The sequence below is a fragment of the Castor canadensis genome, chromosome 4 (assembly GCF_047511655.1).
Source record: "Castor canadensis chromosome 4, mCasCan1.hap1v2, whole genome shotgun sequence".
NCBI classification, from domain to species: domain Eukaryota; kingdom Metazoa; phylum Chordata; class Mammalia; order Rodentia; family Castoridae; genus Castor; species Castor canadensis.
In genome coordinates this window covers 29,724,607-29,747,958 of record NC_133389.1, presented here as the reverse complement: position 1 = coordinate 29,747,958, position 23,352 = coordinate 29,724,607, and the positions used below count along the sequence as shown (strand labels likewise).

Sequence of the window (23,352 nt, the reverse complement as noted above, 5' to 3'; positions counted from 1 at the left end):
AGCCTCTTCAACAAAAACTGCTGGGAAAACTGGTTAGCTGTCTGCAAAAAACTGAAACTAGATCCATGTATATCACCCTATACCAATAGGGTCAAGGATCTTAATATCAGACCACAAACTCTAAAGTCGATACAGGAAAGAGTAGGAAATACTCTGGAATTAGTAGGTATAGGTAAGAACTTTCTCAACGAAACCCCAGCAGCACAGCAACTAAGAGATAGCATAGATAAATGGGATCTCATAAAACTAAAAAGCTTCTGTTCATCAAAAGAAATGGTCTCTAAACTGAAGAGAACACCCACAGAGTGGGAGAAAATATTTGCCAGCTACACATCAGACAAAGGACTGATAACCAGAATATATAGGGAACTTAAAAAACTAAATTCTCCCAAAACTAATGAACCAATAAAGAAATGGGCAAATGAAGAAGAACGAAATGTTATCATTCGCTGGTAAATGGATGGAATTGGAGAACATCATTCTGAGTGAGGTTAGCCTGGCTCAAAAGACCAAAAATCGTATGTTCTCCCTCATATGTGGACATTAGATCAAGGGCAAACACAACAAGGGGATTGGACTATGAGCACATGATAAAAGCGAGAGCACACAAGGGAGGGGTGAGGATAGGTAAGACACCTAAAAAACTAGCTAGCATTTGTTGCCCTTAACGCAGAGAAACTAAAGCAGATACCTTAAAGCAACTGAGGCCAATAGGAAAAGGGGACCAGGAACTAGAGAAAAGGTTAGATTAAAAAGAATTAACCTAGAAGGTAACACCCATGCACAGGAAATCAATGTGAGTCAATGCCCTGTATAGCTATCCTTATCTCAACCAGCAAAACCCCTTGTTCCTTCCTATTATCGCTTATACTCTCTCTACAACAAAATTAGAGATAAGGGCAAAATAGTTTCTGCTGGGTATTGAGGGGGGGAGCGGGAGGGGGTGGAGTGGGTGGTAAGGGAGGGGGTGGGGGCAGGGGGGAGAAATAAACCAAGCCTTGTATGCACATATGAATAATAAAAGAAAAATGAAAAAAAAAAATGGGCAAGTGAACTAAACAGAACTTTCTCAAAAGAAGAAATTCTAATGGCCAAAAAACACATCAAAAAGTGCTCACCATCTCTAGCAATAAAGGAAATGCAAATTAAAACCACGCTAAGATTCCACCTCACCCCTATTAGAATAACCATCATTAGCAACACCACTAACAACAGGTGTTGGCGAGGATGAGGGGGAAAAGGAACCCTCTTACACTGTTGGTGGGAATGTAAACTAGTACAACCACTCTGGAAAAAAATTTGGAGGCTACTTAAAAAGCTAAACATTGATCTACCATTTGATTCAGCAATACCACTCTTGGGGATATACCCAAAAGACTGTGACACAGGTTACTCCAGAGGCACCTGCACACCCATGTTTATTGCGGCACTTTTCACAATAGCCAAGTTATGGAAACAGCCAAGATGCCCCACCACTGATGAATGGATTAAGAGAATGTGGTATCTATACACAATGGAATTTTATGCAGCCATGAAGAAGAACGAAAGGTTATCATTCGCTGGTAAATGGATGGAATTGGAGAACATCATTCTGAGTGAGGTTAGCCTGGCCCAAAAGACCAAAAATCGTATGTTCTCCCTCATTTGTGGACATTAGATCAAGGGCAAACACAACAAGGGGATTGGACTTTGAGCACATGATAAAAGTGAGAGCACACAAGGGAGGGGTGAGGATAGGTAAGACACCTAAAAAATTACCTAGCATTTGTTGCCCTTAACGCAAAGAAACTAAAGCAGATACCTTAAAAGCAACTGAGGCCAATAGGAAAAGGGGACCAAGAACTAGAGAAAAGGTTAGATCAAAAAGAATTAACCTAGATGGTAACTCACACACACAGGAAATTAATGTGAGTCAACTCCCTGTACAGCTATCCTTATCTCAACCAGCAAAAACACTTGTTCCTTCTTATTATTGCTTATACTCTCTCTTCAACAAAATTAGAGATAAGGGCAAAATAGTTTCTGCTGGGTATTGAGGGGGTGGGGGGAGGGAGGGGTAAGGGGGTGGGGGGAGGGAGGGGGGAGGGGGTGGGGGCAGGGGGAAGAAATGACCCAAGCCTTGTATGCATATGTGAATAATAAAACAATAAAAAAAAAAGTTGATCTTCAGAGCTTATACTTTTGATGGTTTTGTTTCATTTTTTCATTTCCTTTTTAATTTTTTTTTGTTTGTTTTATTTGCAGTACTGGGGTTTGAACTCTGGGCCTCACACTTTCTAGGCAAGCATTTTACCACGTGACCCATTTCCCTTGCTGTTTCCCCTTATGACTGCTATCCTGACTTCCAACAGGATAGTTTTGATTGTTTTGGAACAAATCTTAGTCACTAATGACTATAGAGGTCACTTTAACGTCTCCGATCCTGACAGATGCTCTAGCATTTGCTTGAATGTTTAGGAAGCAGCTTATTCTATTTTACAGTGGCTGTGATTGTTGTATAGAAGTGAGCGTCCAAAACTTACCTACCAGAAACTGATTTTTGGTATGTGTGCTTTTGAGATATCTGTGTGGGGCAAGTAGAACCTCCCATGGGGGCTATCCAGCTCACAGTGATTGTCTTTGGGAACTGTCCATCTGGCCACAGCTACGTAGAGCAAGCATGGCTTTGGACCACAAATAGGGTCATTACACTCTCTAGAGAATCTGAAAATTTGAAGAGAATTAGACTGGAGGGGTGGGGCTTGTTCATTGTCCTTCGGTTCTTTCAGCTGCTCAAATGTCCTTAGAAAAAATTCCCATTTTTGTTTAAAGTAGCCTAAGGTGATTTCTGGTAACTGGAACCACTTATAACTACAGAAATAATCTATTTAGATAATTGAAGAAGTGCCTCATCTCCATATTCTTTTCCTTCAACTGTTCCTCAGTAGTAAAAATGGTCTTTAAACCTCTCACTCTAGTTCTCTTCCTGTGCCAGACACTTTCTAGAATCTGCTTAGCTGTTTATCAGATGCCCACAGGGGACAGGCAGCATAGTATCAGCGGTAGTCTGAAAAAAGCATAGTTATTTAGTGGAAAATAAACCCCTGAATGGAGATGTGATTTTGTTCAGTTGGATGTGTAAGTTATCTTTTGGTCTTGGGTTTTTTCTTCTGTAAAATAAACAGATTAGGTTAGATCCCTGCCTGATATTATGTATGGTGCAGAGTAACTGCATTGTCAATTGAGTCTATTACCTTCAGAGATATTTCTAGGAATTCTGCAAAGATTACATTGACTCTCTTTGTAGCCACTTTAGTGCTGTTCAGATGAGCTTTTGAACTGTGGAAAGTTTAAGTTGTTAGTCTGCAGCTGTCCTCGTATTCCACAGACATCACCATACTTTTAAAATGACCTGGTAGGGGAAGCATTGAACCTTAAACAGACCTGCCTTAACCTCCTTTGCCTACTACATTCAAACGTGGCAAATCATGCCATCTGTTTAAGTCTCAGTTTTCCTATCTGTAGAGTGTGGATAATAACTTCAGTTCTATCCCATAGGTCTGTTGCAATTGTTAATGAGATAATATGTGTGAAGCTGCTTAGTATTCTACTGGTCATCAGTCATCAGAATGATTATTTATTTATTTTTGTGCCTCTGGGGTTTGAACTCAGGGCCTCACTCACTAGGCATGTGCTCTTACAGCTTGAGCCATCCTATCATCCCTTTTTTGTGATGGGTTTTTTTGTTTTATTTTGAGATAGGGTCTCCGAAACTATTTGTCTGGTGCTGGCTTTGGACCCAGGATCCTCCTGATCTCTGACTCCTGACTAGTTTGGATTACAGGTGTGAGCCACCAGCACCCAGCCCATTTTTTAATTTTTTTGGGGGGGGGCAATAGTAGGGTTTGAACTCTGGACTTTAAACTTTCTAGACAAGTACTCTATCATTTGAGTCATATCTCCAGCCCTAAAATAATTTCAGTGTCAGATGTACTGCTTTGACTGACATTCTTCCACAATTACTAGTTGCTTAGCTTATACATGGACACTGAGTTTATGTTAGTGGGCTGGACAGTTTTAGATAAAACATTGGGGTTTATGTCCCTTATTTTAATGTTTTTCACTAGCTCGTCTTTGAAAATGTGGTCACCTCTGGGTTAGTAGCTATCTAGCCCATTTCTGAACAGATGTTTGGCCTCTGATACTGCATTAAATCTTCGTTCTTCCCTGTGCTCTGGCTGCAAGTGGTCTTTGGCACCTCTCTTAGAAGTTTTCAGGCTAGGTTTTGAAGGAGCAGGACATCTTTCCAGGAGCTCAAGGTCCTTGGGCAGTTTTCAGCAGAATCTTGTTTGTTTTTACCCTTTGTTCTTTTGAACCTGATAATACAGGTACTATTAAACCAAACTTGGAATTCTCAAGGAATGTGTATCATTCATTGTATGCACATTATTAGACAGCTGCTTGGGAGCCACTAGAGTAGTCTATGTGATGAAACTCAAGCCACTTGTCACTTCTAACATAGCTACATGGGTACAAGTCAGTAATTAGATGTGAGGACATAAGTAGCAGTGGTAACTTGAACCACCTGCCTTCTTTTCATGTTATTCAGAACTTTCTCAGTGTTTTCTCCTGGAGGCTCTCAGTTCTGTTATTTGATTGCAATGTGGAATTCAAGCTGTCAGTATTTCTGAAACAGTTCCAAAAAACTCTTGGTATGATTTGTCAGCAGGGTAGTTCTGGTCCCCTGATAGTTTCTTTTAAACAATCTAAACTGAGTGCTTCAGCCTTGTTCCTTTCACTGAACCAAAGCATGAGGAGCTTTGGTGAGTGAGCTGGTGTTTCTGTTGTGACCTTCAGGAGAGAAAAAATATTCCTCTATCTAGGACCTAGTACTTACAGACTTTCACAAGTTGAATCTGTTAACTGGTATTACTGTCACCGTCTTTAAAGGTATTATTACCCAAATGTGGTATTAACTTACTTTAAGAACAGATATCACCTACTTTTCTTAGGGTGTCATTTATTCTAAGATTGTTTGGGCATCTTAGTTTTGTTGTGATTTTTGGGGGTGGGATATGAACTCAGGGCTTTGCTTACAAAGCAGGTGCTCTACTACTTGTAGGCTTAGTAAAGATATTGATCAGTACAACTGAAGTCATACTGTCTTCTGTTTTTCCAGTGGTGGATTAACCATGCTCCTGTTCTCCTCAATTGTAGGTGTGTTCATCCTCGAGGAGGTGTGATTCAGAGTGTTTCTTCATGGAAGCATGGCTCTGGCACACAGTATGTCAGCACCAGGCAAACACAGTCATGGACTGCTGTGACTCCCCAGCAGACTTGGGCTTCACCAGCAGAAGTTGTTGACCTTACCTTGGATGAGGATAGCAGACGTAAATACCTACTGTAATGCAATGTCACTGTGTTTCCTCTGCACTGTTTTCTTCCACTTCCTCTCCTCTCTGTGACACGGAAGTTCATTGTCATAGCTTCAGCTTCAGAAGCTGTTTGTGGCATTTGTAGAATTAAAACTCATGGATCCCTCTCCCCTCCTTTTTTTTTTTTTTTTTTTTTTAAATTAAAAGAAGTCACTTAGGAAAATAACTTATCAGAGAGAAAATAATTTCTTCTTTCCCTCAGTAAGAATATGAGAATGGTGGGTTTTTATTAGACAGCTTCATTTTACTTGGTGACTTTTAATCTTAGGATAGTCACCTTCCTTTTACAATAATATTTTAAATACCAGATAAAGTGGATTTCAGTTTTTGAATCTTGTATTTATTTTTCTGTCTAGTGACATCAATATCTAAATCTGACCACTATTTGCCCACCTCATTGTCACTCTCACTCTAGGGCATTTGCACACAAATCTGTCCGGTCGGTATTGGCACCTGTAGGGCGTGTGCACTTAAAAAACTGTCCTTAAAAGAGAAGACAGAAGTATCACAAATATTTTTCTTCTTTTAGCTTATGCCTTCTGCCTTCTTTCCTGACTTTACTGCTGATTGACTTCCCACAACACAAATAATTGATATGTTCCTTTTTATTTCTAAATACTACTAAGGTGACAGAGTTGGTCTCCTTGTTGCAATAATTCATAACACTTTGGAGAGTGTCTCCTTTGAAACAGGCATTTTGGATAGATAACATACCACAAGGTTTTTTGGGCATCTAAAGAGAGTATTGAGAGATCAGTGGAAAAATCTCTTCAACTTTTTGCCCTGTTTTATTCAAATAACTGGAGAACATAGAAAACTGTTATTTAGAAAGAATATGAAAAGTTGTATAGCTTCCAAGTCTCTAGGCACTTGCAAATCCGAGAGGAAAGTGCCTTCTTTCATAGCTGGTCTCTCCGAAAAGGGTACGTAACATCTGTTTAACTAGACCTGATGCCGTATATGAGTACGTTTCTTCTCTGCCTTCCTAAAATACATACCTTAGAGGTATCAAAATGCACCATAATGAGTCAGATGCAAAGCACATTAATGGCACTATAAGTCTTACAGTATCTAAAAGGAACAGCAAAGGGTAGTAGAAACTTCAGGGAATTCTGCAAATGCCAGTGTAGGAGTCTTATGGCATTAGTTACTACCTTTTTTCCTATAATATGTTGTAGATTCTGGTGAATTATTTTAAAAGCAATACCTAGAATTAAAACACTATGATTGTGCACAGGGAGAAGTGAAGTAATATTGGCTCAGAAGACTTCACCTTTTATTTTTCACATTTTTTGTTCTTTTTCTTTTTGTTCCCATTGTTACCATATGACATTGCTGTGGCCTTTTGCTTCCCTTCCCAAATGCCTCAGTGGCTTTTCCTGATCATAAGAGTAGAAAACTACCATTTTCTGTTTCTATTCAGTGAACACACATTGACCAAGTGCCTGCTCTGCATAAAGCACCGTGCAGGGTGGGTACTGTGGAGGCTGCTGAGATGAATGACACAGTCTGCATGCACGTGCATGAGATTGCCTGGCTCCACCTGCCTGGCCTTTTCTTCTTTTTTATGTATAGACAAGTTTATTCCTTTACCCTACTTCCTGTTACTTTAGTTCTGTATGTCTCTTCTTCCATGAAAATGTATTTGAGCATGTGTTCTTTGATCTTCTCTGATAGCATCTCATTTGATCTGGCCTCTGTTCTTCACTAGTGCTTCATTTTTCAATCCACTTCTAATTGATCAGGCTTGTAATATCACATTTTAGCATATCATATAGCATTCTCTCACAAGGCTACAATCGTAGACAGAAACCAAAGACCCAGAGGCCAGAGCGAAACAGGACCTTCTGAAGATTCACTACTGGTGTATCCTTGGACTTTCACATCTTATTTTAGGAATAATTTATTGAGTTTTACTGTTACACATTGTTTTTTACTTGAATTAAAATACTCGACAAAACAGAAATGCATAATTTCTGGTCTGTGTTTTCCAGGAAAATCATTGGTAAGAGAGTAGAGTGGAGTATGACTTGAAGTTTTTACCGCTTATTTTTTCCCCCAATGTCAGGGCATAGCCCCATTTTAAAGAATGTTTTTGCCTACCTGTTTTCATCTTAATAGTATATTTTGTACAGTGGGTGATTTCCCATGACATATTTTCTTTAGTCATCCTCTAAAAAGAGAAATTTTTCAGTGTGCTGTGTACACTGTGAATTGGGGACGGAGTGGAGTGCAACTAAGCTCTTTTCTGGCATTTTGCTTTTATATTAGGTTGCATTTTCCCCTCACTTTATTTTCCAGCACAGAAGTTTAAGCATTAAGATGCAAAGAAAGGAAAAGATGTTAGAAACAGCTCTCTCCCCTATGAGGTTGGGACTTTCCCACCTAATAACTAATTAGAGTATGTTTCATCTCTTCTTTCATTGCTACATCCAGAAGAGTGGAGATAGGATTTAAGGCAAGGTGTTACTGATAAAATTCTCAGATACACAACTCCCATGATATTTGAAATTTCTTTTGAAGGTATTGTTTTCTTAACCAAAGTTTTGCATTTGGCAGCATAAGTAGTTCTTTGTGCTTCACAGAACATTGTTAAAGTGGTGCAGCTGGGTCACAGAATGGTTTATGCCATCGACTGGTTAAGTTTCCCTCTGCTCTAATTTGAAGAAACAGCGGTTCCTCACCTATTGCACCATCGTGACTGCCCTGTAGCTTATAATTGCTGCTCTCCAGTAATTGTCTTTCCATTTCAATGGTAGGGGCCAGACTAAATGGACTCTGTTATATGTAGTTGAGCATCCCATTAACTCTGCTTTTGCTGTTACCAATTGTGAACTTGAATTGCCTGATTTGCTAATTCCATCATTTATTCATCTTTACTTTTAGCAGATTAGCACCATGGGTAACTTAAAATAAATTAGTTGCCTGCTTTTTATACTGTGTCACAGGTTTTTGAAAAGGCCTGGGACACAATTTTATCTCTTAGTTTTGACCTTTTCTTTTGAAAGGCAAATTGCCGAGCCCCAATCCTTGTTCTCCAGTATGTGTATGTGACTTCCATGTATATAAAAATGATTGCACCCTAACCAAACTTCCTCAGATTGTGCACTGTTTGTTTAAAATAATCACGTATTTTAGTCCAATACTGTTTTTTTTTCCATTTTATTTAAAACACTACTTACTCTTTTAACAAATTTTAAAGGTAGTGATCTTAAAAAAATCACTGGATAACTAGGAAATACTTTTTGTTGTTACTTTGTTTTTTAAAAAGTACAAAGGTCATTGAACCTTTTGCTCATCTTACCGTGAACCTGAACTGTCGGCCATTGTATGGCTAGGAACCAATGCACTTGGTGATTAACAGATCTGCTGTTGCTGGGGTGTGAGTGTGGACTTGATGCAGTGACGACAAATCATTGCTAGAAGTAATGTTTTCAAAATGTGCAACTCTAGTTTTTAAAATGAAATTTGGTTCTTTACATTCATTATTTAGTTTTTGTTTCCATTTAGTATTTAATGGTCTTTGGAGAAAAATAATAAAACAGAGTGTTATATATATATTTTTCGGTGCAAGATAAGATTTTCTGTTTTTTGAAATAAGTCTGTAGCATAAAGGTTAAACTATTTTAAGACAAAATAAAATAGAGTATTTAAACAATAATATTTTCTGAGGATTTTTTTTTTCTACTTAATTAAGCGGTGCCTGGAGCCAATCCAAAGTTACCTTTTGGGTGTGAAAGTGGGTTTTATTTTGTTAAGAGCCCTTTCAAGATATTTTGCCAAGTAGCCTGAGGTATGTTGGCTCTAGATAAAATTGTTTTACATTAGCCTTCCTATAACCCCTGCCTCCTTCTCCAGCTAGGACCAGCGAGATTTCAGACCAGATAAAGGCCTCCTAGTGCTTGGCACCTTTGTTCCTCTGAACAAAACTCATCTGCTGGTTACTTCCCAAAAACTGGGCTGGCATGCCCAGGATAAAACACCACAACTGCATGCACTTTGCACACGGTTGAACATTGAAGCAAGTATAGGGTGTTTCAGAAACAGCCTCATGAACTGTCTCCTACTTTGGTTTTACTTTTCAGATTTTTTTATTTAATGGGAACTACCATATTAATGTCCTATGACCTTTGTCACATGAAAGAGAATGAGGAGCCATGGAGAGAGATCTGTAATGCACCCCAACTCCTGAATCACTCAGTTTTCCTTAGGAATTTTTAGTTCTGCTTACACTGGAACGAGATCTATTAACAATTAGAAACCACACTATTAACAAGTAGGACATATCCTCAGTTCGCTTAAAATGCTTCTTTTAGTCTACCTGTGTTTGAGACCTAGACATATTAGTACCTATGAGAAACTCTTCGGCTCTAGGTGAAAATTGCTTTCCTAGGACCCCACTTGTGAGTCCTTTGGCCCATGGATACTGCCTTTGAAAAATAGGGTGAGTAAGTAAAGTAATCTGTAGCCAGTACTTAAATCTCATTTGCACTTCTTCCTTCTATTCTTCACTGGCTTTTGGCCTTCCCTTCCCTTACTGGTTTATTTTTCACAGTAGATGCCAGCTGTTTATAACTTTAATCTGAATGGAAAGATTACAGATAAACCTTTACCAAATATATACATATCCATTCTGCTTCAGTTTTGCAACCAAAGTAAGGTCAACTTCTTTTAGGTTTTATTTTAATCATATTACTGTGAAGGTAGTAGTCCTCTCAGGTCATCAATAGCTAAGATTTTCTTTATTTCCCTGACTCCATGTCTGAGAGCACTGATACACAGAATTAGGGAAGTTCCCAGGCTACAGTAGATCTTTAACTAGAAGAATTGCCTAGAGTAAAAGAAGACAGTAGACAGTGGTGGAAGAACAGGGAGCTCAGGTAAAAACGATGCAAAGGATGCTCACGAGTGTCAGTGAGATACAGAAGCTGTACCCATTTTTGCAGAAAGTTAGATGCTGTCGGTTCAGTTCAGTGCTGCCCCTGAACTGCTCTGCAGGTGGCATGCCTTCTAGGTGGACAGTGCTTTAGGTAGGGATCACTGTGTGTGATGGGGATTCATGATTTCCTTCCATCAAGCCTGGTGTCCCATTCATGAGGGTAGACGTGTAAAGGATGGACATGAGTGCTGGCAGTGAAGTCAAACCTTAGCAAGGAGTATATAGTAGCAACAGTGGTGTGATCTGCTCCTACACCCTGACCTATTAGTTGGCCATGCGCCTTGGTTGTAAATTTTGTCTACCTACCTTCTTACTCTTTAGTGAAAGAAGCTCTTTAGTACCAGCTTTATCCTTTGTGTTTTGGTAATCGACACCTCAGTGGATTTTTGGGAATGGGAAGGTAAAGTGTCATGGACTGTTGAGCCACCACTCTTGTGGCTGATTCTAAAGCAAGCACATCTGACTTTTGGATGGATCTGAATTCTGCAGCAGAAGGATCAGATGAGAGGGTGGTGAGTGAGCTATAAAAGGCCTAACTTAGGGAACAGGAGACCCTAGAAAGGCCATGTGTCTGCTAAAAGACTTGGTTCAATACCTGTAAAATGGAGACTTAAAGAGTTCTTTTCTGAGACTAAAAAGTTGAGCTGTGTTATTTTAGGGGATAATTCATTGTGCAACAGAGCCTTCAGGCTTTTCAGGCAGGAACTCAAGAGAGCTGCTCACTCCAAAAAGCTGTTCAAAGAACTACAGTTCACTCCTCTCACTTCAGCTTTTGGAAGGCATTGGATGACTAACACCCACACAACCTTGAATTTCTGTGAACTCTATTTTCAAAGTTTTAAAAGAATGTTTATTTCAAAATTTCCACATGGGGTAAGAAATGGTACAGATTGTTACCCTAATTTTACAGATTAGAAAACTGAGAACAGAAGAGTAACAACAGACCCAAATTTACATAGCTAGACTTTGCAATAGCAGACTTTTTAAAATATGACTCAAATTAGGACTTTTTAACTTTAACAAAAAGCTCATTTCTCTGCCTTATTTTCCTTCATTCTTTTTACTCCTAATTCTATCTTATTTTGGTCTGAGAAGAACCGAAAATCTTCCTGAGTAGGTGATAATGTGATTGGTTCTCATTTGTTTTGAGCAAGTGGTCAAATATTTTAAACATATCACGGATGAGAACCTCATATCTGAATGTGCATCCCAGCTCATTTGTGTGGCCATGGAAACTTTCCATAGACAAATTCCCTCTTATAGTTTATGGAACACAAAAACACAGATAGCCAATAAAAACAGGAAGAAGGTGCTTGGATTCACTCCTAATTATGGAAATGCAAACTTGTATTATAGGATATCATTTCACATAGGTAGGAATGCATTTAAATCTAACAAGAAGACAGAACAATGGCAACTTGCTTATCTGCTTATTGGGAGCATAATTTGCTTCAACAATTGGGAAAACTGAAATTGTCTGGTAAAGCTAAATGTGTGTATGTGTATGCCCCATGACCTGGGGCAGTGTTTCAAGTGTGGTTGTAGCCAGTAGAGGGAAGTAATGGAGTCTGTTTAATGTCTGTCTACCTGGTTGTTTTGCTTATTTCTTTAAGGAACAAGGATAACAGAAAATATAGACAGTATTGTTGCATAAAACTTTTGTTATTTACTGATACAGATCTACACAAAAAGATACGTATGTTTGCATAGGGACAAGATATAAAATGTATTTTTAACTGGATTGTAAAAAAAAAAATGTGAAAGCCACATCTTTTGAGAAAACTAGTTTTTGTGCTCAAAATGTTTGATGTCATTTTTCCTAATTTTTGTGTATTTCAGTGCAGATCCATCAAGAGGATGGAGACATAATGGATACAGTGTTAAGCCATCATAGAAACTAATGAATTAGAACTGTACTTTTATACTTTCATCAGCTATATCAATTTCAACATTGTGGATTGGAGAAAAAGCAAGTTTTAAAATGTATGTTATTTGATGCCATTTATATGAAATTTAAGACAGTACTGCTTATTGATGACACATACACATGCAGCAAGAATGTAATGGTAAATATCAAATTCAGGGTAATGGTTTCCAGAAGGGGAAAGGTAGAGTAGATACAGAGATTTCAACTTTATTTGTACAATTTCTTAAGTTGGGTAATGGGAAAATAAATACATTATTCTTTCCACATTTTTGTATATCTTAAATATTTTATAATATTAACATTTGCTTTCTATTTCAAGTATAAAGAACAAAAGCTCTTTTATGACTTTCCTGATGTTAGTAGAACTGAATGAGATCTGAAGTTGGAATCCTTTTAAGATGTCCTCAGTGCTTCTCATATGTGTCACTAAAAGCAACAACAACAAAAAAAATGAATTTGATAAATTGAACTTTTTAAAAATTAAAAGCTTTTGCACTTCAAAAGATATCATGAAGAAAAGAGGGCAGAGAACATGGCTCAAGTGATATGGCAGCTGCCTAGCAAGCATGAGGACCTGAGTTCAAACCTAGCACCATTTTTAAAAAAAAAAAAAAGCTGGGCACTGATGGCTCACTCCTGTAATCCCAGCTACTTGGGAGGCTAGGATTGGGAGGATCATGGTTCAAGGCCTTTCCAGGCAAAATGGACTAGAGATGTTGCTCAAGCAGGAGAGCACCTGCTTTGAAAGTAGAGCCCTAAGTTGAAACTGCAGTCCCACAAAAAGAAAGAAAAAAAATTGAAGAGACACCCACAGAATGGGAGAAAATATTTGCAAACCTTAGCTCTAGTAAGAGACTGATATCTGTATTAAGAACTCTATAATTCAATAAAAAGAAAGCCCAATTAAAAATATACAAAGGAGTCAGGTGCCAGTGGCTATAATCCTTGCTACTCAGGAGGCAGAGAGATCAGGATTGCAGTTCGAAGCCAGCACAGGCAAACAGTTTGCAAGACCCTATCTCAGAAAAGCCCATTACAATAAGGGGGCTGGTGGAGTGGCTGAAGGTGTAGGCCCTGAGTTCAAATCCCAATACTGCAAAAAAAAAAAAAGACAAAGAATTGGAATAGACATTTCTCCGTGGTCAATAAGTAAATGCAAAGATGCTCTGCATTAAACATCATAATAAAGGTGCCAGTCAAAACCACAGTGAGATACCACTTCACACCTAGTTAGGGTGACTAGAATCAAAAAGTCAGGTAACAGCAAGTGTTGGAGAAGTAGAGGAATCCCAACCCTCTGCTCCAGATAGGAATACAAAATGGCACAGCCACTTTAGAAAACATTTTGGCAGTTTCTCAAATGGTTGATGTTATTTGGTCATAAATAACAATGATACATGGATGATTCTTGAAATCATTATGTTAAATGAAAGAAGCAGATAGGAAAGACTGCATATTCTTCCACTTACAAGAAATATGGGTTCATGGTTGTCAGAACCTCAGAGTGACTGCTAATGGCTGAGGGGCTTATTTTTGGGGTGATGAAAATATTCTAAACTTGTAGTAGTGGTGGTCACAACTCTGACTATACTAAAAAAATACCATTGAATTATATACATTAAAGGAGTGAATTTTATGGTATGCAAAGTATATATTAAATCTTTGGAATTGAGAGTGTGGTAATTTATATCTTGGCATAAATAAATGCTACACATTTTTTCAGAATTCAGACTTAAGTAGTGGGGGCAGAAAGGATAGTAGGAAGGTACAACCCAACTCAAGAGACCTAGAAACCAAGATGGCCGTAATTGAAGGCAAGAATGACCACCTTCCTCACTGTTTCCAACTGCTTGACCCTGAGTGAGACTTTAGGAGGAGACCTGTCCTCTGAAGAGGTGTGACTTGCTGAGGTATGCATCCAGACCTGCCCAAGATTATTCAGCCCCTGCTGAAGTGTGAGTGCTCACCAACTTCCAGCAAAGGTTCTGGGCAGGCTTCATGTGGGGCAAGGGTGTGCAAGTTCCCTTCAGGGAAAACCTGTTGGTTTTTGCTCATTCCAAGGAGCCCATATCTGATAGCTAACTCCTGCCAGAATGGCCATAACTGCCTATTTTTGGCATTGGGTTGGGGAGTGGACTACTTTTCATTACACACATCTCTTCTCACCCAAGATTCTGGGGCAGTGATTCCTACTTCCTGTCTTGGTTGTCAGCTCTCAGAGTTGTCACTATTACTACAGAAAGTTCATGTTGTCTCTCAAGGGTGCTGAGGCAGAAAATATATTTGGACCCTGGCTTTAGGCCGTGCTAGGTGCTTTCATCTTTTCAAAGTCTTGGCTAAATTCTGCTGATTAGCTCTTTGGCCTTTTGCTAGAGTTATTACATTAAAAATGCAAACCTTTCACTCGGTGAAATATTCAAAATGCTTTCAGCATCCTTTCAGACATCAGTCATTAGATCTCACACTGGAAGTATGGCTGACACAGGCTCCTGGAAACCCCAGTCTTTTGGCAGGTGTGATGTTAACCCTATCACTGTTAGACTATGGGGATTATGGAGGGTGACCAGGGTGGTGGGGAAAGCAGGTTCTATTTGCCACTTAGAATTGAAGTATGTCATTATTTTAACAACCAATAGAACCAAATTAATGTATTCACTTGATCTCTTTGTGTTCTCACTTGTAAAGTAGGAATAACAGTAGTTACCTCCTAGGATTGTCATGGTCAATGAATGGATGGCAAGTCCATGCCATCCATCTTGCCAGCCCTGCTCCATCCTTGTTCAGATGGCTCAGCTGAGAAGTATAGACTAAAGGCTAACAGTTTTACAGCAGCAAATGCTAGTGTTACAGCATTCTTGAGATATAAATGAACCGTTTGCCCCGGGTTGGCTTCAAACTGTGGTCTTCCTGATCTCTGCCTCCTGAGTAGCTAGGATTACAGGCATGAGCCACCAGTGACTGGCTTGGATTTCTTAATTACAAATGTTCGCCACCATGTGGCCATAGTCAGGTCTGCTGAATATACAGCTTGAATTGACTAATTGGTGCAGGAAGAAATAAAAATTGGCTGGACCCATTACTGTTACCCACCTCCCTCATTTCCTACCCTCAGAGCACTCTGGCATGGGGTAAAAAGCAGTACGCTTGGGGTTGCCTGGTGTTCTGACCTTTCTGTTTGGGTTGCTGAAACTTAGAACTGCAGGTGAGCCACTCCCATAAGAGATAGCATATACTCAAGTATATTACATCCTTGCTCTGATTGTTTTCTGGGTGCTTCTTTGGCTTGCTTAATAGTCAACCAAAAAGAACAGCGGCTAAGTCCGTGTCTTAAGTCTTGCCAGCCACATAACCTGGATCAATCCTATTTGGCCTACCTCAGCCAGCAACTGTGTGAGCCAAACAAAACTTGTAGCCTGATGTAGCCTGTGGGCTGCTTATTTGCTGCCTCTAGACAGTGCAAATTTCAGTGGTTCTGCCAACCTTAAGTGTTTGCTTATGTAGAAGGCATTGGGCCAGACCCTAGGGCCTCATCTTCAAGTAGCTGGCTCTATTTGGTGAAACAAACCATCGTCATAAAGAGTGGCAAGTGATAAAGTCAGAGTTCAATATAAATTCTGTGGAAACAGAAGTCTCCTAAATCCAACTGGTGGAATGGAATGAACAAATAAAAAAGGGCTTTTAGCAGAAGGCTGAGACTTCTCTGCTACATTTGAAGGGTGGGTAAGAGCTATGGTTTCCAACAAAGAGTGAAAGGTATGGGCGGGTATTAATTGAGGTACAAAGCTCCAAAAAGGAACGGAGGTGAAAGAGCACGGTGCAATAGAGAAATTGCTAGTTGAAAGAAGGAGAGGAGTGGGGAATAAGCCGGAGACATTAGGGCCATATGGCAAAGGGCCTTGAATACCTCATGAACACACTCAATGCCACAGACACAATGGCTATGAAAAGCATGTTTATTACCCTCAGAAAGGCTATGTTTAGAGGTAGGAAACATAGAGGCTAAAAACACAATTGCAGTTGCCAGGCAGCAGTGGCTCATGCCTGTAATCCAGTTACTCAGGAGGCAAAGATGAGGATCACAGTTCGAAGTCTGCCCAGGCAAATAGTTCTCAAGACCCTATGGTGGAAAAAAAAAGGGGGGGGGTGTGGGGGGCTGGTGGAGTGGCTCAAGGTGTAGGCCCTGAGCCAGTACTAAAACCCCAGTACTAAAAAAACAAAACCCACAATTGCATTAAGGGTGTACCTTTGAAATGATGAGGTGCTCTTGGGTATTGTATGGAAGGAGGAATAAGAGCAGACTTTTCTGGCAATGAAGTACATTAGAGGAGAATTGCTGTTTGGAATTGGGGGATTTTAGAAGCTTCTGTAGGAATCAAACATGACGAAGGCTGTAGTGAGCTGGGGGTGGTGAGAAAGAAAGCAGAAAGAAGAAATATTTAAGAAGGTTGATCTGCAGATATAATGAAGTCTGAAGAAGAAAGGAAGAAAAGCTGCCAGGCATTGTAACCACTGAGTAGGAAATACAGAAAGGGGATCAGGATTGGAGTAGCTGCTATTAGGTGCTCCATGTCATCTCTGTATATCATCCCTTTATATCATCTACTGTTAGGAAGACACAGTGCCCTTTGGCTTTGGAGTATATGCATAACCTATTTAAAAAAGATGGGCTGTTTTCTCTAGCCCATTCATTGGGTGACTTGGATTAAGGGAGGGCTCTGTTTGGACCATATGATCCAGCAGATCCAGTGATGCTGGAGCCATTCAGCAGCAAGGCTATGCTGCTTCACCTTTTGTTTTTGTTTGTCTGGTGCTAGGGCTTGAAATCCAGGGGCTTAGACATTCTAGGCAAGCAGTCTACCACTGAGTTACATTCCAAGCCCTCACCTTTTAAAAAGCATCTCCTACTATGCTTTCAGATGCTGGTAGAGACAGCATCTGACTGTAAGACATCAGTTGACCAATGCATCAGAGGTGCTTATTGTGGCCTGGGTTTTGTACCACTCAAACCATAAATTCAGGCAGACCTAACAGCAATCCATTCTAAGTGGGACGAGGTACATCTGGGGTTGGGGATTAGCAGGACCAGAGGGCACATACTTCTTCCTGGGGCTTCCAAAGCACTTCATCCCGCTGCATAGATGCCTCACCTTCAGATCACACCAAGGGTTTCCTTGTGACCAACTGATACAGAACAATCCTAGGCCTGGTTCAAGGTGTTGGTGTGGCCAAAAATAGACATGTGTCTTCCCTTAAAGTCCCAGTTATAGTAGTCCTGGAAGACAGTAGTTAGGGGAAACCTCAGTGGGCAGAGACCTCAAGTTTGCCTGTTCATGAAAATACACATGTGGAAATGAAGTGTATATTTTATAAATACACATGGACTCTTAGGCTTGATTGGTTGCTTAGGAGTTTGAAAGGAAAAAGTTGGGAAGAAGTGTGGTAAGATCTGCGGAAGAGCTGTGTGTAGTCCTATGGGTATGGGCACAAATGCCTACCACAGAAAAGGTACTGAGCAACCAGGTAGACAAAATGACTGGCCTTGGCGGGGCTGGGGGGAAGGGTGCAGCAGGGTGGACAGCCTTCTCCTGAGAGCGTGTGCCAGGAGACTATGCGGTAGCCATGGCGAAGGGTGGAGGTTAGGCATGGACCCTTGGATCAAACTGTCACTGCTGACTAATCTGTCAGCACAGAGACAGGCTTCAGATCCTTGATCAGCCAGCCACTGGACGCATATTGATTACCTCTGCTCTTTCCACTGTGGAAGGAGCCCATTTTTCTTAGGTTGATAACTACTCTAGTGTTAACCTGAGGGGCTTCTTGGATGACCAATTTATAGACATCTGGTTCCTTACAACCACCTCTAAGAGACCCCTTTTTTTTTTTGCAAAGGAAGTGTTTTAATGGGTATGTGACCACAGGATCCACTGGTTTAGTATATGCCAAACTGGTGGAAACAGAGAATGATGGATGGCTTATTAAAAACTATGCTAAGGTCACAACTCAAGGACAATATACTGGGTTTGGTACTGTCATCCAGAATACAACCGATATGTACTGTGTCCGCAGTTGGCAAAAGACACAGGTTCAGGAATCAAGGGTGGATGTAGGGTTGATCCCTCTCACCATCACGCTCAGTGATCCATTCATACCAGGTAAAAGAATGTCTAGAGCTTAAGAAATTTGAGAGTATGTCGGGAGCACAGGGGACTGTCTTCTGGGGTCTCTGTGCCTGGTGATATTGGAGAACAAGCCCTGGCAAGCAACCATGGAGGAACATGGCAAGTCAGCAGATAGCCCAGATCCCTCAAGAATATAAGCCTGGGTCAACCCCCTCAGGGCACAGCAACCCGAATCAGCTGAAGTTCTATGTGATGGCTGGGTAGAGTGGCTCAAGTAGCAGAGCACCTGCTTAGGAAGTGTGAAGCCCTGCCTTCAAACGATGAAGAAAGTAAAGGAAGATTACAAACGGCAGTTTTAGCCTCAGTATCTGCTGCAGCATTGAGCAGGGGTTGTAGCTTGTCCCACTAACTTGCCTGTGCAGAGCATTTTTACTAGGTCTTGGTTGGCTACCATCCTGAAGACTCAGTGACAGAACAGACTTCATGTCTAGAATGAATGGACCATTTGGGGAGCCCTGCATTGCATCCCCTTCATCAGCCTTTGATTTTGGTTGCAGCTGTGGTAGATAGTTCTGTGTGAGCTTGGATATGGGCTGACAACACTCCAGTTCAAGCATATTGAGTAAATCATTCCAATTTACATTTCAGGGCTTCTCCAAAGCCACAGGAGTCTGGCTTGTGTGACTCAAGCTCAGCCCAGAAGTTAGGGGAGTTAATGGCCCTGGAACAACCCCAACAAAGGAGGATAAGAAGGATGAGAGCCAGTTGGTAAATGTCCCTGTCTTTTTTGGTTGGATAGTTCAGGCAGGCATTCTGTGTGCTTCTTAGATACCAGTGAAATTGAGTCCCCATTGCTTTTGATGATGGACATTATATTTATTGACTTTTCCTCCCTCATTTGCTCACTCTGCTCAGTTCTTTATTCCTATTTCTTGAGACTGCCTTCTAATTAACCTACCTATGCCTCTAAGTCCTCGACTCAGGCTCTGTTTCTAGAAGAATTCAAAATAAAACAGGAAGAAGAGGTTCATTCTGAGTTTGAGGTGTCAAGTAGAGATGGTCAGAGGTGGTGGTCATATGGCTTTTGGAGATCAGGTTTATGATTAGTATATGGTAGCTGATAAAACCATAGACATAGGGAAAACTCATCTGTGAACGGCCAGTGGAAGAGGAGCACCAGTCTAAGACACCCTTCTCAGTTATGGTTGAGAGGCCCTTTTATCATCTAGGGAACATTTGATAATGCCTGAAGGCATCTGTGGTTGTTACAAGAGGGGAATGGTCAGCACTACTGGCATCTAATGAATAGATTTCACTGGATGAGTAGAGTGAGTAGATGTTTAGCAGCATCTAAACAACTACAACACATAGATCAGAGCCCAGAAACAAAGAACTATCCATCCCCAAACCTCAGTAGTAGTGAGGTTGGGAAACGCTGCTCTAAGCAGATTGCAAAGGGGCAGTAAGAGTGATGGCTATGAAAGCCAGAGCTCCCCTGGGCCAGAAGGGCAATCAGGGCCTTGCTGCAGAGGGTTCCAGAGAAGTGAAAAAACAGTAACTGTCTATCTGGTTTAGCAACACAGACCTTTGCTAAAGCAGTTTCACGAGCGATGTGGGGCAGCAGCCAGTTTAGAGTGAAGAGGACATAGCTGGAAGGCAGTTAATGAAAACTAGGACAGACTCTTTCCAGGAGCTTGAGGTTGAAGGAAAGGAGAGGATGCTGGAATTAGCTAGAAAGAGCTCCAGGTTCAAGGAAGAGTTTGAAAACATCTTGTTTGTACCAATGATAAAGGGACATAAATGCAGAGAGCCCAGACAGGGACATACATAATGCTAAGAAGCAGAGCACAGGTGCCTTGGCTTGGAGCAGGTAGGGAAAACTTCCCCTGAGGCTGGGAGACTAGGGAGAATGTAGTTATTCCTACCATTGTGTGGAGGAGTGCAGACTACTGAGAAAGTTAACCTTGGGCCTTTGTTCTTTGCATGTCCTGTAGGTGGTCTGCAGGACTCAGGAGAGAAGCAGTAGGATAGAAAACCTAGTATTGATTACTTGTGGTTTATTGTACTGATACTCGTATTGCTCTGCTCTCTCACAAGGAAGATTGGGAAGGTTGGCCTGTTTCCATTCTGGTGTGTTTCAGAGGCCAGCACAGGGCTATCGTGGGAATTCAAGTTTCCCCCAGAGATATTAGCTGAAACTCCTTGTGTAAATCCAGAGTTCTCTCCAGAGTGTTCTGTGGACTTTGGGATTTAGGTACTTCTAGTCACTTCTGCTTCCTGGTTCCCGTGTCTGCATGTGCTATCCGTTTTCTTCCATGAACTTAAAACTGAGATGCAAAACCCATCTTTTGTTCTACAGAACCCCCTCTCCAAGGCTTTGTGTGGGCAAAACTTGGGTCTTGTATATTCACCCTGTCCTTTTGCAAGCACCTGGAGCATCCTCTTCCTTTCTCAGCTCTTATCTAATTCCTCTATCACCCCATCTCCAAATCTTTCTCCCTTTTATTACTCAGCCTTCCTGACCTCCCCATCCTGCAACAGGCTTAGCTCAAATCACAATGGTGCACACTAAACAAGATTACTTCTTATTAGATTCACCCTCTAGTAGAAAACAAGTGTGGTTAAAACAGTGAAAGTGTGCCTTCTATAAGATCACAAATTCAGCAGTTGACTTTGGGGACCTGTAAGAGTGATGTCCAAACCCACCAAGACACTAAACTGGGATGGTCCCACTCTATACAAGACCATTGCCTTGTAACATCATAGATCTGCCAGGGATGGCACAGGGAGAGGTTGAAAGGCAGAGCAAAGTTGGGATAAGGGTCCTCCCCAGCCTACTCACTGGCTGCCTTCAGAGGGCACAGTCCAGGCAGGGCCCTCCCATCATTCCACTCTGCTGCAATTCCAACAACACCCAGCAGAGGCCAACCTTGCTCTTCCCAGGCAGGATACTTAAGCTAGTATTTTGCAAACCATTTTTGACAGTGTTCCACAGTAAGCCATACATTTTCCGTCATGACACAGTATGGGTTTAAGCTTGTATATATTTGTTAAACAATACTTACCCTTACTACATGGGTGCACTCTGACCTGTTCCTTTGGTCTTTCTGAGACTTGGCCATTCAAAAAATGCTGCTCACCACTATTTGTTGTGACAACTGATAGAGGAGACTTGTACTCTGAAACCCACTAGTCTAGGCTGGAGCCAAGGGGAAGGGGTGAACTTTGGGGTTACCTAGAAAAGTGCCTTTCAGTATGGTGGTTAAAAGTAGAATCCTGCCCTGCCCTTTTACCTGTTTAGGGCCCCTCTGTGCCATGTTTCCTTGTCTATGAGATGATTGCTAGCACCTGCCTCGTTGGGTGCTTGTGAAGGTCAGAGGAGCCCTGTACTTGAGGCACTGAAGATAGGGCCCAACCCCCTCAGTAAAAGAGCACTGGTCATCGGAACAACTCCTTTTCCACTCAGAATCAACCCGAGCTATGGAGCATGAAAGCCTGCCTGGGTGTCTCACAGATTCATTGATCCAACCTGAGTCAACACCTGTTAGCAGAGCTAACTAGGCAGAAAGCTCTGGGTCTGGCTGGTGTTGGGGAAGCACACAGGCAGTTACAGTATTGTGATGAGGACTTAGGTATGATTAGCACTGAGTGCTTTGAGGACACACAGGACCTTTAGGACACCTTAGTTTGCACAATTCCCAAAATGTGGTTTCTGGATCTGAAGCAGCAGCCACCACATCCTCACCTGAGAACTTGCTAGAAATGTACATTCTGGGGCCTTTTTTTTTTTTTTTTTTTTCATTTTTCTTTTATTATTCATATGTGCATACAAGGCTTGGTTTATTTCTCCCCCCTGCCCCCACCCCCTCCCTTACCACCCACTCCGCCTCCTCTCTCTCCCCCCCCTCAATAGCCAGCAGAAACTATTTTGCCCTTATCTCTAATTTTGTTGTAGAGAGAGTATAAGCAATAATAGGAAGGAACAAGGGGTTTTGCTGGTTGAGATAAGGATAGCTATACAGGGCATTGACTCACATTGATTTCCTGTGCGTGGGTGTTACCTTCTAGGTTAATTCTTTTTGATCTAACCTTTTCTCTAGTTCCTGGTCCCCTTTTCCTATTGGCCTCAGTTGCTTTAAGGTATCTGCTTTAGTTTCTCTGCATTAAGGGCAACAAATGCTAGCTAGTTTTTTAGGTGTCTTACCTATCCTCACCCCTCCCTTGTGTGCTCTCGCTTTTATCATGTGCTCAAAGTCCAATCCCCTTGTTGTGTTTGCCCTTGATCTAATGTCCACATATGAGGGAGAACATACGATTTTTGGTCTTTTGAGCCAGGCTAACCTCACTCAAAATGATGTTCTCCAATTCCATCCATTTACCAGCGAATGATAACATTTCGTTCTTCTTCATGGCTGCATAAAATTCCATTGTGTATAGATACCACATTTTCTTAATCCATTCGTCAGTGCTGGGGCATCTTGGCTGTTTCCATAACTTGGCTATTGTGAATAGTGCCGCAATAAACATGGATGTGCAGGTGCCTCTGGAGTAACAGTCTTTTGGGTATATCCCCAAGAGTGGTATTGCTGGATCAAATGGTAGATCGATGTCCAGCTTTTTAAGTAGCCTCCAAATTTTTTTCCAGAGTGGTTGTACTAGTCTACATTCCCACCAACAGTGTAAGAGGGTTCCTTTTTCCCCGCATCCTCGCCAACACCTGTTGTTGGTGGTGTTGCTGATGATGGCTATTCTAACAGGGGTGAGGTGGAATCTTAGTGTGGTTTTAATTTGCATTTCCTTTATTGCTAGAGATGGTGAGCATTTTTTCATGTGTTTTCTGGCCATTTGAATTTCTTCTTTTGAGAAAGTTCTGTTTAGTTCACATGCCCATTTCTTTATTGGTTCATTAGTTTTGGGAGAATTAACCCAGGTGTACAGTATTAGAAGCTGGGG

General features: G+C 41.1%; 1 protein-coding gene across 9 annotated transcripts in view; it reads left to right on the top strand.

The window, feature by feature from the left end:
• Nucleotides 1-9,075, top strand: part of Ark2n (arkadia (RNF111) N-terminal like PKA signaling regulator 2N) — an 86,624-nt gene extending 77,549 nt beyond the window's left edge. For 8 of the 9 annotated variants that reach the window (XM_020183206.2, XM_020183203.2, XM_020183200.2 and 5 more), the window contains one exon: nucleotides 5,197-9,075. In XM_020183206.2, coding sequence (XP_020038795.1) covers nucleotides 5,197-5,386 — 190 coding nt within the window. In that variant the 3' untranslated portion in view covers nucleotides 5,387-9,075. The remainder of the gene's footprint in view (nucleotides 1-5,196) is intronic. The other variant, XR_012447039.1, reaches the window with a different exon arrangement.
• Nucleotides 9,076-23,352: the final 14,277 nt, after the last annotated feature.